At 46.0% G+C, this 15567-nt stretch overlaps 1 protein-coding gene across 1 annotated transcript in view; it reads right to left on the minus strand.

Annotated features, from left to right (window-relative positions):
* Positions 1 to 10378: 10378 nt before the first annotated feature.
* CTDSP1 (CTD small phosphatase 1) overlaps positions 10379 to 15567 on the minus strand; it is a 38812-nt gene continuing 33623 nt past the window's right edge. Inside the window, exon 7 of the mRNA XM_044438107.1 lies at positions 10379 to 15506. Coding sequence (XP_044294042.1) covers positions 15378 to 15506 — 129 coding nt within the window. The 3' untranslated portion in view covers positions 10379 to 15377. The remainder of the gene's footprint in view (positions 15507 to 15567) is intronic.

Consider the following 15567-nt stretch of genomic DNA (forward strand, 5'->3'; position numbering starts at 1 on the left):
ATACAGCAGAGTCTCCTGCTCAGGGCGGGGCGGGAATAGTCGGCAGCCAGACCAGGGATGCTACAAGTACGCAGGAGTGCCCAATATCAGAGGAAGAGCCTCGCCATCTGCTAACGCTCGCATCCCAGCTGTCGGAAGCACAGCTCAAGCAGCCGGGGAGAAGCTGGCAACCCGCCTTCCCCTCTTTCTGGGAGTCCAGCTAATGATGCCGCAGCAGCCGAAGGATTGCCAGCCCGGCACTTACCTGGTGCCGCGGACGCCGAATGCTTTGAATACCCCCAAAGCATGTATTCCTTTCCGTAGCTTGTTGCTGGCTGTTGTTGCTATGCCCTAGATCTCGGTGAAAGGCAAAGCGGTCCTGGGTGAGGGAGGGGACAGCGCTGGCTGCCCGGGCTTGGACAATTCTGCCTTCATTAGCCAGTCAGCTAACTTTCCCACTTACCCCCGCCCCCCATTTTGGCCTCTAATGAGCTGAATTCCAGCAAACTCTCCAAAAGGCTGCAGAGTGGCGAATAAGGAAGACAGAAGCTCATTAATGAGTGGGACATCAGGCACAACCAGGAGGAACAGAGCCAGATCACAGTCTGAAGAACAAACCAGCAAGAGGAAGAAAACAGACCTGTTGGTAGCCTCAGGGTGGAACTAGTAGGCCAGGTACAAAAGTGCCAGGGAAGAAGGGGCAAACTAAGCATCCAGGGCAGGATCCCAACCTGGGCAGAAGCACCCTTCGGAAGTTGGTTCCTCATCTTGTCCCTTCAGAGCTGAAACCATGAGGAACACAGTGTTGTTGTCTGGCTACAGCTCCAAGCACCCCTTGGCATCGTCCTGCTAAGCTAGAGGTAATGGAAGGTGCGGTCTACCAACATGTGGAAGCTTATATTGTGTTCTCCTTCAGAGGGATGGATTAGCCTGGGGGTGCAGATGTTGCTGGACCATCAGAGCAAGCATGACTTCTCTTGAATTACTGTGAAGAGCACTTACCTCTTTTAGAAAGCCTGGGGGGAGTGCATAAGTATGTGACTGATATGTAGCCTGGAGTCAAGAAGGGTCAAAGAAATTCACCTGAAGTGCAGCAGCACCCAAAAAGCATCAGCAAGTAGTTTAGTAATTACTGATCACCTACCACAAGGAAAGGTGTGAGATCTTTCATATGGATGCTTCTGCATCATTTCAAAATGGTCAAGGTGAGGAAATGTTGCATTTTACAGTAGCAGTTAATAGTTTCAAAGCTGACATAGCAATGCTACAAGTTCCAGCTTTTAGAAAATATTTGATATTGAGGGGATTAAAAACTCCAAGCAATAATATAAATTTCATAGGAAGTGGGTGCATAGGAAAGGAGTAGAGAAGCCAGGAAAGCTCAGGCTTTATGCTTGTGTTGTGGACTTTGCATATACAAAAGTAGAAAGCAACTAGGGCATTTGGAGTCCACACGTGTAGGCACAATGGAGGAGGACTGTTGATCTGTGATCGAGTGAATACAAAAAGGCTTGGCAAATTTCATTTGGTACTTTCTCTTTGAAGTTTACCGCCACTCGGTATCCCTACAGTTCACCTAAATAGAATTGGACTTCTGGTTTGTTTGCTAAGGTGGTCTGAAATTTATCTAGTAATCCAGGAAACGCATGAATTTTGGTGCTCTTCCCCTGCTTCCAATACACAAATAGACCCCTATCTGGGAGAGTGGTAATGTACCCAAGCTGAATGCCTTCATTAGACTCCAACATCCCCTATTTACAGCAAAGTGGCCTCTAACTCCAGGTTTCTGAGGGTCCTTGGGCAAAACAGTCACGTCCAGAATGTAGGCAGCAGGTGTCTTGGCAGGCGCACCAAGGTGTCTCGGCCACTGAGACTTTGGCACTGATGCAGTAACACAGAGTAAAGTCAGGAACAAGCGAGGATCAGATACAATGAAGGCTTACTAGAGGCAAAGACAGGCCCAATCACAGACAAGGATTGGATGCCCTGCAAGGCATAGCAAAAACAGAGACAAAAGCAAGGAGCAAGTACCTGGCAAGGCAAGACCCGACCAGGAATAAGGATGGAGTAAGGATCCTGCAGGCATGAGGGGCAACACAAGACCAGTTGCAGGATCAGGGACCTAATGCAACACTCCAAAGACCCCTCTCACTATTGCACAACTGAGCAGTGCAGCAAAGCCTTTTATCCAGCTCCCCCGAGCTCCCAGCTGCACTGCATAGTTGTGCAGGGCACCAGTCCTTGCAGGCACCTACCCTTCTGCCCCTGGTCCTGCAGGCACTTGCAGGGGGAAGCATGCTGCAGAGCCGGGGCAGCCCCCACAGTCTCTGCCGGAGCAAGCCTGCCTCCCTGCTGCTGTTGCTCCTGCTTGTCTTTCCCGTGGAAACCAGTTGCCTGCTCAACAGACAGAGAGCAAAGAAGCAAGGAGGCAGCCGCAGCCAGCACTGTTGCCTGTGCAGGTTGCACTGCGGGGAGGGGGGGCAGCAGCAGGGGGACCTTGGCGGCAGGCCAGGCACAGAGGCAGCCTAAAAGTTGGGGGGGGGGGGGGGAGTTCATTCAGTTTGCTGGCCTTTTAAATACAAACTGATACACTATTATTATTTGCTTTTTAAAAAATTAGGAGGGAGCAAATAAAATTGGCGGGGAGGGAGTTCTCTAACCCATCCATGGCTACAAACATGTCCACCCTCAATACTGGCCCTGAATAGATTTGTAGCCTCTTTCAGTCTGGAAGCCAAATTTAGCTTTGGAAACTTTCTCAGGCCAGGGTTGAGGTTCAAAAATACCACCACTTTGTAGCTTAAAACTTTTGCTGCCAGTAAATAAGCCTTAGGAGAGGTGTTTCAGTTTTTTAAAATGACCAAAACCAGGAAACCACTGAATGTTTTGCGATGAAGGAGGGTTTATACCCAGCTTGGGAACCCAGGAAGGCCAGACTGGAAACAAAGTCGCAAGCTAAGGCCAGAGAAAGAGAGGGCTATTATCACTTCCAGACCTGTGTATACAATCCCGAGCCCTTAAAACAAGTTCTTGAACAAAGGCACCCCTTGCAGTCCGTTGTCATGTACATTTACTCAAAAGTCGGCCCTGCCTGTTCAGTGAAGCTTAATCCCAGGTGAATGGAACAGCATTGCAATGTAAGCAACAGAGCACTCCCAGGCATGCCTACTCAGAAGTAACATTACTTACTTCTGAGTAGTAAGGAGTACTTACTGAGTCGTAAGTAGTTGGGGGGAGCTTTCCCCCCAAGCAAGTATGTACAGAGTTGCAGCCATAGCCAACCAATATGAAATTGAGGAGCACAGAAGACGTGCAAATTGAGGAAGCAGTTTCCAGTGTCAAGAATACTTAAGACACTTCCATCTTTCCCTCTCCCCGATACTGTCCCATAATTGAATATGGGCAGTTTACATGAGTTCCTAAAGAGGGCCATAATATAATCCCTTTCATTTTGTTTGTCGCCAATGGTCATTACAACATAAACACATTTGTAAATATAAGGCACAAATAATTAAAGAGTAAAGTCCATACATTTGTATAATAAACAAGACAAGCAGGGCCCCTCTTAACTTATATCACCACTGTTATTCAGATAGGTCCCTCTTTATCACAGCTAGCACAAGCAGTGCTACTCTCCAGCTGGCAAATTTATTTGTACTACTAGCAGCTGTCTGATCTTAAATTCATCAAATAGACCTTCAAACACAGTCTGGAAAAGGGAGATAAACTTGACCCTCAATGAATTATATCATGGACAATATGAAAAATAATGCACAATGTCTTTAGTTTGGCTCAATCTGCATACACAGAAGGAGTCTTTTGCTGGCATCGTAAGAAATCTACCATCTTTTTATGTTAAGAAAATAATAATAATAAATTATAAATAAACTTTATTTTCATAACTAGAAAGAAAGAAATCTATCAGCCAAATATTGTGTGGGCAACAGGTCTGAGTGAAAGTGGGCCAAAAGAGAAAAAGAATCAATACCTGCAAATAAGTAGTTCTTTCATAATCTAATTTATTTTTAGAGCACTAAGCAGCAGATTTACAGTTTTTATGTGTTCAAAATCTCTTTGAGCATCTAGCAAAAATTATATCCTGGATCTTCTGAGTGGATATATCCTATTCTATTATGGCTACAGATAATGAATAACTCAGTGTCAAATATCTACATGCTTCCAGGAAGTCTTTCCTGTCCCCTAAGTCCAGAAAAGATTATTTGGCTAAATACAGTGCAAATCTGTCATAAATGTCAGCTTTTCCCAATGTGGTATTCTAGATGTATGCATGCATACTTTTGACCCAGTTCACTCCAGGAGCAAACACACAAACTTATTTTGAGTTAATCTCTCAAAGTTCATCTCTACAATAATTACCCCAAACTGCTGCTCCCTGGATGCGATATGATGCAATCTTAGCCACAATGAGTTTTAGAGTTGGTTCAACTCAACAGTAGCCCTCCATATAATAAAGCTTCTTTATGGGCTTTGAGGAATATGCTGCTGGCAATGCAATTGCCCCTGGATGAATAAACCAGAGAGCATTTTCAGAGAAGAATAGTCCTAATATTTAAAAAAGCAACACTGTTCTATGATGTGACTGTCCAATGGCCATTTATGCTGCTTATGCCTCTTACTAAAAACAACCACTTTAGTCTTATTACAAATAATAGATAAATCTTCTTGCTTACAATAAGTTCCAAATCTGGTAAACAATCTTCTCATAACTGCCTGAATGAGGGAGACAAGGGCCATATCATCCACACAAAACAGAACTGACATCTTCTGTTCCCCAGCAGGCAGGGAGAGAAAAACAAAACAGAAGAAAGTTCTTGAGTTATATTATTTGAATAAAGATTAAATAAAAGAGGTGCCAACATGCACCATACTCCTTGTTGTGAATATGGGGTCTGAAAGGGAAACTGCTGTACCTGTTTGAATTCTAATATCATTTTTGGAATAAAGCTGCTGTATGCAAATTAAGAGGCACTTATTTGTTAAACTGGCATCTGTTTCTTTCCATAGACACTGATGGTCTATGCAATCTAAAGCAGATAATAAATCTATGAATGCAGTATATCACTATTTAAATTGACCATTTATGCATTTTTGAATAAGATAATTCAAGACTAAGCACTGATCAGTCATGCTATATCCCTTGTGAAAACCAGCCTGCAAGAGATAGAATCTGCTGTTCTTTCACTCATTCCTCTCATCTGTCTAAAGGACATTGCACATATATTTTGCGATATAAGCAGACTTAATGGGTGATAATTTTGTGGATGTTGTTGATCACCGTTCTTAAAAACTGACACTAAAATGCTAGACATCCAACCACCTGGCAGTATTCCAGCTGAATTAATTATGGAAAGTACTGTTGCCAGGATTGGGCCCATCACTCTAAAGCCATAGAGAAAATCTCATACGTCAGTGTATCTTCTCCTAGGACTTTGCCTAAAGTAACTTCACCTGTGATGCTGTTTATTTCTGTCTCACTGACATGTGGCCACACAAGGCATGCCTCTGAGCTAGCTTATGTGGTGTTTCACACCTCCTTGTTAAACCTTCTTCAGAACTACATTTGTACATATATCCAAAGTACAGGGTCCACTTTGCCACTGAAATTTGGCCCTCTGCCACTGGCTTGGCTTGTCTGAGACCTGGTGTTACAAGATCCTCATATTATTTTTCATTTCCATCTTCCCAAAACTTGGTTGTGTAGTTCTCCTTTTTTTCCCTTTTAAGAACTCCTTATATGTATGCCATTGATTAAGAACCTTCTTATTTGATCATCAGATTTATCTGTTGAAACCTATTGTGTGATAATGCAATAAAAGCAACATTTTTCATAATGCAAAGATAGTTTAAATGTTTAAAAATTGTTGACAACTAAAGTAGTATATACCACAGAATAGATCTGTTAAAACACCAGGCATCAAACCATTAGACATCTTTAAATGTCTCAGCCTAAAAAGCTGCCTTACAGATTATTCCATAGCCAAGGGGCCACCAGCTAGAAGGCCCTTTCCTTGTTGCTGCCCTTCAGGTCTCCCCGAGCTTGTACCTGGAGGAAGACCTCTGACACTGATCATAGTATGCAGGTGGATTGCAGTTGGGAGAGGTGTTCCACCAGCCCTTATAGCCCTAGGCTGTGTGGGGCTTTATAGGTTGAAACCAGGAAGCACACAGGTAGCCAGTGCAGGTTGCCTAGAATTAATATTATGTATTCAGAGCTTATGGTCCCAATCTGACTGATGCATTTTGCTCCAGGTGCCAGCTTCTGAACATTCTTCAAGGGCAGCTCCATCTCTACTAATTTAGAGGTTCACTTGTTTGAAGTAATCTAATTTAGAGATTACCAGTGTAGTTTGCTGCAACCAGGCTATCCCTGCCCAGGTTTGGTGTGAGCAGGGATGGGGGGGCGGGGGGGGGGGTAGTAGAAACTGGTAGAAGGCAGTGGGGCCATTTAAGCCTCAAGAGATGTGGTGGATCAAAGAGAACCTGTTCTTTTAAGAGAGTAGGCTGAACATCTTCTATCTGGTCAGAAAAACCACCCACTAACAGTGTCTGAGTCTTTTCTCAGCTGAGCTTCAGTTTGTTAGCCCTCATCCATTCCATTGTTACCAAGCACCAATTCAGCACATTCACACCCTCACATGGAGATGAAAAGGGAAAGTAGAGCTGCATGTCATGTGTGTACTGATAACAATGCACTCCAAACCTCTGGATGACTCCATTCAGTGGCTTCATGTAGATGTTACATTAAACCAGGCCATCCCTCCAGAGTCTTGTTCCCAGCATAGATCATCATGCAGGACAAAGTTTTTTTCAGTGCCCAGACCTGGCTCAAAATAGATCCAGGCAATGAGTCTCATCCAAGAGTGCTTGGAGCTGGTTGGTCACCACCTATCTGAGAACCTTGCTCAGAAAAGGAACAATCGCTACCTATCTAAAGTTAGCAAGAACTTCCAGATCCAGAATGAGTTTCTTCAGGAGTTGTCTCACTGCTGCCTTTTTCAGGTGCCATGGGATTATTCCTTCTCCCAGGGAGACACTGATTACCTCCCTGGGCCAGCTGGTTGTTCCTTCCCTGCTGACTTTTATAAGGAGGTGATTGCACAGACCTTTCAACATTCTCCAGCTGTACAACTGAAATTAATCCAATACAACAACTAGGTGTTGGTCTGGGTACTTCCCTTGCTTCAACTGTTAAATCCCTCAAGTCTACATCTCAGCAAATGCAAGAGATTTTGTCACAGAAATGCCCAGCAAATACATTACAGTGGGCCTCAGATGGGTCTATGATGCCCTGCTTGTGGGCATATAGTAGCATCTAGTTGCATCTACCGGGAGTTTTTCTCCATCTGCACTCTCCTGCTTTTCATCTCTCTTGGCTCTGGGGTGTACCACAGAGCTGTACTACAGAGAGGAGTGAATATTTCAGCGGGCTGGACCATCTCTGTATGCCACAATCTGGCCAGGGCTTCTTCAGGAGCAGCAGCCATACCAGTCAAAAAATCCCCCAGAGCTCTCTGGAAACAATCTGGCTCCATTAACCCCTGTGGGCAGATCATATTAATAGGTCCTCCACCCTAGCAAAGGAGAAGAGCCATTGTCAGTCTAAAGCTCAGGTGGTTATCTCAACATGCCAAAATCACTAAATCAAAGTCCTTCACTTTCAGAGCTTCTTCCTCATGTCTAGCAGAGAAAACTAAGACTATTGTGAGCCCTGCTAGGTGTATCGGGCCAGTGACAGGATGGAAAAGCCCAGTGGTTATCCAGGAGGTCATGAAAGCCCGAGCTGCCTTAGACAGGGCACTCTCAGCATGAATATTGACACCTGGGGGACCTCAGCATCATATCTAAGACCACCTCTGTCAGCCCAGGTAAGGAATCTGATGGTTTGCACTCCAAACTGTGCAGGTGTCCTAACCCAAGGTGCAAACACCCCAGACTAGTAGTTGGGCACCTAGAGAGAGGGACAGCAACATAGCAACATCCATTCCAAGGCCCCAAGTCTACTGACTCTGTGAGGCACCCTGGTGGGTACAGCTGGGAAAGACAACCTCCTTTTTGTTCACTGACGCGGGACTCTGTTATACATACCAGTTCAGCCACCTCATCTATTCAGTTGTGGAGAAGGGAGGTCATCTTCTGCACTGATCTGGCTTTTAAAAGCAGCATCTTGGAGATGCAAGGGCAAGCTGGGAGGGCAACCACCAAACCTGTAGACACGAGGAGGCTGGAATGCTTTCCCGGAGACTGTTCTGGCGGCATTCTCCGCACCTGGCTAGTCCTCCTCCCAGGACCATTATCTTCCTCTGCCATCACACTGATTCCCCACCCCCCACAAGATACCCCAGTTGGCCCTCATATCCTCCCTCCTCAGTGCATGCTGAGGTTCTATGGACAGGCAACTGCCTCCCCACAGGATTCTGAAAGAGCAGAAAACCCACCAGACTGGCAAGGATGTCTGGGGGTAGCCCTTATCCAAAGGGCTCTTGCCAGCTCACTTGGGCCAGCAGACAAAAGGCCTACTGAGAGTCCAAGCCAGGTGGTAGGGGCCGCAATTAGCCTAGCCTCAGGGGAGTTTCCCTCCTTTTGATGGACACAGGAGCTTCTTCCAGGAGAAGAGCCCAATCCAGCCAGCAACAGCACCAGCCAGGGCAAGGAGGGAGGCAGGCGGTCAGCTAGCATTTTCATCTCCCGCAGAAGTGTCTCAACCTGCCTGTTGGTTGCTTCAGGCCTCTTGCCAGTCTCCCAAACTTGTTAACTGTAACTTTACAGGTAGCTTCCCCCTAGAATTACAGCTCAGACCTTCAAGCTCAAAGTTATCAATGGCATTTAAGTAATGAATGAAGAGTAACCTCCCTTGGTTTGCTCCATTCATGGATGAAGGACACCTGTTCACTAAGCAGTGCAAAACTGGTCTCAAGATCTAGTGTGAGAAATTGGCTTCTAAAGCAGCAGATACTCTGGCTGCACTGAACTGTTCAGCATACCTGCACAGATACTTCCCCCTTACCTGGCCGGGTGGGAGTCCATCTAGCCCAAGTGTGTAGCCTCCATTCAGCACAAGCCCCGAATTCCACTTGGGAGAAGCTCTCCTGGGTGGAGGGTGGGGCTAAAAGAAAAATGGGAGGACCTAAAATGCCTTAAATATCAGCCCACTGTAGTTTAAAGCTCTGACAGTCCTTATACCAGCTTTTTTAGAATGGACGAAAAGCTGCAACAAGGCCAGGAAGTCACAACACATTCAGCAGAGGAAGTGGCTGGTGTTGTCTGGGGTACCCCAAATGACCAGATTTGGACCTTAGGCAGGCATGATTTGGTTAATGAGCCTGAGGTTCATCACCCCTGTTCTACCCAGTCTTTTGTTTCCAACAACAGAAGGCAAGCCTTCTCCGAGATGTTCACAAAGGGCATGGAGGCAACTGGTACCCATTTGCCTCAGTTTCTGGAACTCAAGCAGACGGCTTCTAAACATGCAAGTTAAACTTAGTTCTCATACTCTTTGTTTCTGATAGACGTATTTCTCCATGGATTTTTGTAGTCCTTTTAAATTCATAAGAAAGGAAACCTGTGACCTTCCAGATATTATTGGATAAGAACTCCCATCAACTCCAGCTATAATGGCCAATAGCTGAGGATGATAGAAGCTGGTGGAGGGCTGCAGGTTTCCTTCTGGTTTGAAAAGACCAGTAGCCATCATGCAAAGGTAAATTCTGCAAGTTAATTTGCAGTGGATGAAGTACTTGTCTATCTTAACTGGTTTCACCAGATAACAAGAGTTCCACTATTTAGGGCAGACTTCCTAATCTAGTACCCTCAAGATGTGCTTGATTATAACCCTCATCATCCCCAACTAGCATAGTTCCCCATCCCCAGTTTAGCCGCTCCCCACCCCCCTGCACACTGGAATGACTCTCCAACCTCTTTGTAATTTCGGTAACTTTTCCAGCTGTACCATACCATGTTTGGGGTGACAATAGATATCACTGCAAAGACAGCCACACCACATACCTGGTTTCATTGTCAATCTTTTCCTGAATCATTCCTAACACAGACTTTGCAAATTCTTGCTGAAAGCACATGAGATCGTGTTCAGAAAATTTCCAGCTCTTACCCATAAATCTTTTTTTTTTTTTGGCCAATCACAAGCAAATGTAGACCCTATCAATGTATCAGTATCTTAGAACACATCAAATATTCAGACAGGAGAAGCAGTTGAACCAGTGGCTGTGTGGGTGAGCGAAACTGCTAATTCCATCACCTGTCTAATTGCAGTTTTGAAAAAGTTGGATTGATCAAAGGACCTATCTTGCTTTGAATTCCTTATCGCCCACTAGCAATACAGCAACAACTGCTTGTGCTTTATGGTACAGAAAAAGGCAGAGACTGTTCTTATGGGTTTGTATTTTTTTAAAGATTATTTTACAGTTTGAATCACACGAGAAGGCACTTTTGATCTGTGATTTCCTTACTCTCTTGTTCATTGTTAAAAGATCAATTTGTGGTGAACAGTACATATTGAGAGCCTGAATATTGGGGAGTATCTCCTTCTCCGTACACAGCTGCATGGGGGAACTGAAGCATTAAGGACTAGTAACTTTTATAAAGAGGCTTTCAGGGGAAGAACCTGGTGATCCCCTCTAGTGCTACCTCAGAAAACACAAGAGGACAGTTTGAGCAAGGAGTCTTGGTTGCACTGACTAGTTTGGAAATCTTCCAAGTTCTTTCAAATTGGCACTGAGAGGGCATCAGCTTTTACTTTCCCAATAAAGTGCTGAGATTTCTCAATACTGTATTAGAAAATTCCTGTTTGGATGCTGGCATTGATCCTTTATTTCTCCTCTCCCATTAAAAATAAAAAAGTGGAATAAGGCAACTTGAGGGAGAAAAGAAGGGGGACAAACGCCCTTGGAGGAAAAATGCTTTTGGAGGCTTGCTTGCAACTGTTCAGCAAGTATCACTCTGGGGTAGAAAGGCAGTCTCCACTGCTCCCACTTCCACCCCCTGGAACAAAAGGGGGTAGTGGAAGGAAGCAAGGACAGAAGCAGAGAAAGTTTGCAATGAGAAAGGAAGGCGATAAGGGAAATTTCTTCCTAGGGGTAGCAGCTTTAGGCATTCCTTCTACTATGCAGATGGGGGAAACAAATTAGAGATGGAGACAAGAGCTTGGAGGAGCTTAACCCTTCGCAGAGGCAGCTATTAACACCAAGAGTGTGGAACATGGCAGGGGAGGGGAAGACCACCTTCCTTCCTCTGTTCCAGCGGATGTGTTGCAGAAGGGGGCAAGGGGGGGGGGGCAGCAAGCATTCGGAGAAACGGAGAACTCTCTGAGAAAAGATGTCAACTCATGGGCAAAAACCACTTCCCACCACACTTCCTTTTATACCAGAAAGAACGACAACCCACCAACCACACAAAAATAATTACCCTCTCCCAAGAACACTGTTAAAAAAGACAACTATAAAAATCTTCAGATGGCTTCCCCTCCCTCCCTCCCTCCCTCCCTGTTTTCCCTCACACACACACGCATTATACATATTTATAGCATCTAGAATGTGCCCAGCTAGAATTCCTTCTGCATCCTGTAAAAAAATAAAACCTCCCTGAGTGGAGCTATGGCATGCGGCCACTCCCATTGGGAGGGACCTCAGAAAGGGGGGAATCTGGCCAGCAGGGGCTGATGGATCAGCAGTGGCTCACAGGTCACCCAGGAAGCAATCAGTACTGCCAGAATGGGGGACTCCTGAACCGCCTGGGCACAGGACCCACAGTTTCTTTTGAGAGCGCCATATAAAGGATGGTGGCAGTGGGAGGATCAGGTACGATGTACTTCCCATGGTACAAACTGAGCAAAACTTAGCTACTTCAGTGGAGAAGACTGGGTAGATAGACATTGGTGCTTACGCTGTCTTGAAAAGATGTTTGATCAGGGGAGGGCAGGAGAGAAATCATGCATTCAGTGCAGCTTACTGCAGCACAGGATTGCAGCTTTAATTCCCCACTCACAAGAAAGGTAAATGTGTTAAGTCAATCTTGTAGGGGTCACAAGGCTCTTCATTGAAATAGCCGGAATTAAAAGGTATTGTGGAGTGACCAGGGATATATTTCTGTTCTGTGTCCTTTTTTTATGCTTTTACCCTTAATTCAGCTTTATTTCTACATTCATCTGAAAATTTAAAAGCAAAAATTGCATTAAGATACATATTAAGTGTGCATTTTGTTACTTTTAAACTCATGAGAGCTGTGTGACATTTGGAGATCTGAAAAGACCAGTGGATACCTAAGCTTTGATTTATGTATTAGTTCAAGATCAGCCAATTTCATATGCAAATATGCAAAATTGCTCAAGCTTGTTTAGGAGTGACTGTGGATTTATGGAGTTTCCATGTAGTGTTAGCGATAAATACCAAAGATGTGCAAACAGCAGGGGTGCAGGAAAGAGGTGAGACTAATTAAACAAAAATAAAAACAATGTCTTTCCTTTCTTTCAGCCTTTCTTCTCTGAATTTGGGAGATTTGACATTTGAATGGGGAGGGATTCAGCAGGGGGGTGTTAGGGCAATGCTGTTTTTATTTTTCCATCAAACAACAAAATCTTTAAAAACACAGTAATATTTCAGATTTTTTAAAAAAGGATTGTTTTCATCCACTGCATGAGTTATCTGCAGTTCTCATCACTGCAGGATAACACCAGCTTTGCTGAATTTTAAAAACCAAGACATTATACATTCCTGAAGGATAGATCCAGCAGTAGCTGTGGACAGCTTGTTGCCCACAGATTTTTTTTTGGCCCACAACTCCCATCATCCCTCACCATTAGATTCGCTGGTTAGAGCTGATAGGAGGTATGGGCCAAAACCTCTGGAGGACCACAGGTTGTCCACCCCTGCATCAGGGAACACAACCCCATGCTCAAAAGTTTTCTAAGCATCCTGCATCATTCCCAACAAGAGACAGAGTGTTGTGCTCACTGGATCTTCCATGGTCAGGTCCAGTATGGTAGCAAAGAGGTACATAAACTATTCTCGATTCATTACAACAGTAATTTAGTAAGATGTAATTGTAATAACATACTGGATAGCAAAGAGCACCACAATTACTCCCTGGTAGCAAGGTTCCACGTGGTCCTTTGCTCTGTGTGGTATTAGCAGGCCAGTAAATGAGCCACCACTGAGAGCCATGGCCTGTCCCATCCCTAAGCAACTCCACCCTGAAATGGGCTAAGGCTCTAAAGACCTGCAACATCAGGTCCTTTCTTGTATGGACAGCCAAGGACAAGAGTAAAAGGCACAAGGCTTCCTTGTATCCAATCCCCCCTCCCAAAGAACCCCCCCAAATATTTTAAGGCAAATTCAAGATGGCACTGGAGAAAAACCCAAGGCAAATCCATATCTTGTAGAAAGTGGTTAGGGCAGAGGACCAAGATGATTTCACTCTGGCTCAAGCTTCACTCCTGGTCAAATCAGCTTTCAAAAGATGCTGGGGTGGGAAGAAACATGGTTAATGGGATGGAAGGTCTCCTGAGCAAAAAGCACTTTTGGGAACTGAGCACAGCTGGGTCGTTATCAAAGCCGTGGAAATAGGCTCCATCCACCAGCACTATCTCACAGTCTTTTCTCGCTTCCATTGGTCCCTGCAGGTCCATCACTTCTAAAAGGCACATTTTTTTCCACAAGTCCAGGAAGGATATAGAATTTCAACTATAGCCCCGAGGCTCTGGATCCAATCCAGGAAAGGAGATGGTGGGATCTGAAGGCACTACAGCATAAACAGAGAAAAAACCCACGGCGACAAAGGAAGAGCATCCGGCCTCCCCCTTCTTTCCCTGCCCATCCTCTTTTCACAAGATTTCTGGCCACACTCACAGGGAGGGCAGAGCTAGGACAGAGCTGGAGGGCCAGCCATGGAGAAGCCAAAGGCTGGAGTAGGCAAAGCTCAGGGCTGTTGTGGAACACAGAGAAGCTACGGGGAGGGCAATTTGAGTGTGTCATACTTGGGTTCTGCAGGACCGTATCACCAGCTTCAGTCTTTTAAAAACTGGAACAAACGTGGCTGTTCTAGAGATGATATTGTCCCTCTTTAGTACCGATCGACCAGCTGTGTGAACTTTCCTCTTGGCCACTTCAAGACTGATGCGAACCTCGCTCAAGAACTCGAGAAGCCCCATCTGAGTATCACCCTTAGATGGGTGTCATATCAGGAACGGTTTGTCCCTGCTCCAACCAATCTTGACACCAGTTTGGGTCTGTGCCTCCAGTTAGGAGAAGGGCCGGAATCGAGTTGTGGGGGGGATGTGTGACTGTCCTACCGACGATGACCTCGCTGCTCAGGGCCCCACTGGGTAGGACTAGCAGAGCTCGTGTTTATCTCAAATCTCGGTGAGGAGGAACATCCTCTCCTTCCTGAGGTGAAACATCTCCTGCCACCCTTTTGTCTTGCCACCCATTCAGACAGATAACTGAGTAAAACCAGGGATTCCCTGTCTGTCTCCTTTCCAAATTAGGAGAAGTTGTGAGACAATTTTCCCCACGAAGGGGAAAATTTCAACGAAGAACGAGAAATATATCCAACCCAGGATCTATCCCAAGAGAGATAACTTCCAAGGAAGCTCTCCAATTTAGGAAAGCCGCAGCCCTCAAATGTCAGGAGCAGACCACTCAATTCCTTTTACAGATGCAGCTACGTCCTTCTAAAAGTTTTGTCCCCTTTTGGTATCATTCCAGATACTTTCAACGCCAATTCTCCCCACCCACCCCATCCCCACTTGAGTTCTGACCATTAGGCCTTTTAGGCCTCTTTCTCCAGTTTCTCTTTGCTACGTTCTGCTCGGATTCTCCCAGTCGGCCGGTGATACAGGAGGGGCGGCAGCACCACTCCTGATCCCTACCCAGGAAATCTAGGGCAGCGTTGGTGAAGAAGCTGGGAGCGAACACAGGGCAGTGACAAGATGAACTGGGCACCTGGGACTGGTCCTTGTGGGGCAGCCCAACCTGGTGATGAGGGAATAAGGCAGGGTTCTGGTTTCCCCCTTGGTTAGAGTGGAAAGGACCACTGTTTTGGTCCCACAGTGTGAGGGGGCGGGGGGGCAGAAAGGCTGAGGCCCCATCTCCACAGCCCGTGAAGCAAGGGGAACAAACCATTTAAACACGTCGCGGAGATTTCCCCTGTAGGGTTCAAGGTCACGTCCAGGCACCAGGTTCTGTCCTGGCGCCCCATGGGAACAAGTGCTCTCTGCTGCCCCGTGCAGGACGTTCTGTGCTCTGCACTGCTCGGTGAGGCTGCCAGGGGCTAGGCTGAGGGGAGCAGCAGGCCGTCCTGCTCGACAGGAGGACGCGGCCGAGGTGGGCATACACCCCTCCTTCCCCTGCCCAAAGCCCCTGCGGTCACTAGCTGCTAGTCCGGTGCTGCTTTAGCACTGTATAGACGTCGTCCACTTTGCTGAGTCTTTCAAAGAAGGGCAAGAGGTCAAGAAGCTCCGTGTCAGCCATGTTGTCAAACCACGAAGCCACAGGCACCTGGCGGGGGCGAGAGGGAGGGAGGGAGGGAGCATTTAGGGAAGCACTTCACCACTGACAT

Source organism: Varanus komodoensis, unplaced genomic scaffold, assembly GCF_004798865.1.
Source record: "Varanus komodoensis strain SLA01 unplaced genomic scaffold, ASM479886v1 scaffold32, whole genome shotgun sequence".
In the NCBI taxonomy this organism is placed as follows: domain Eukaryota; kingdom Metazoa; phylum Chordata; class Lepidosauria; order Squamata; family Varanidae; genus Varanus; species Varanus komodoensis.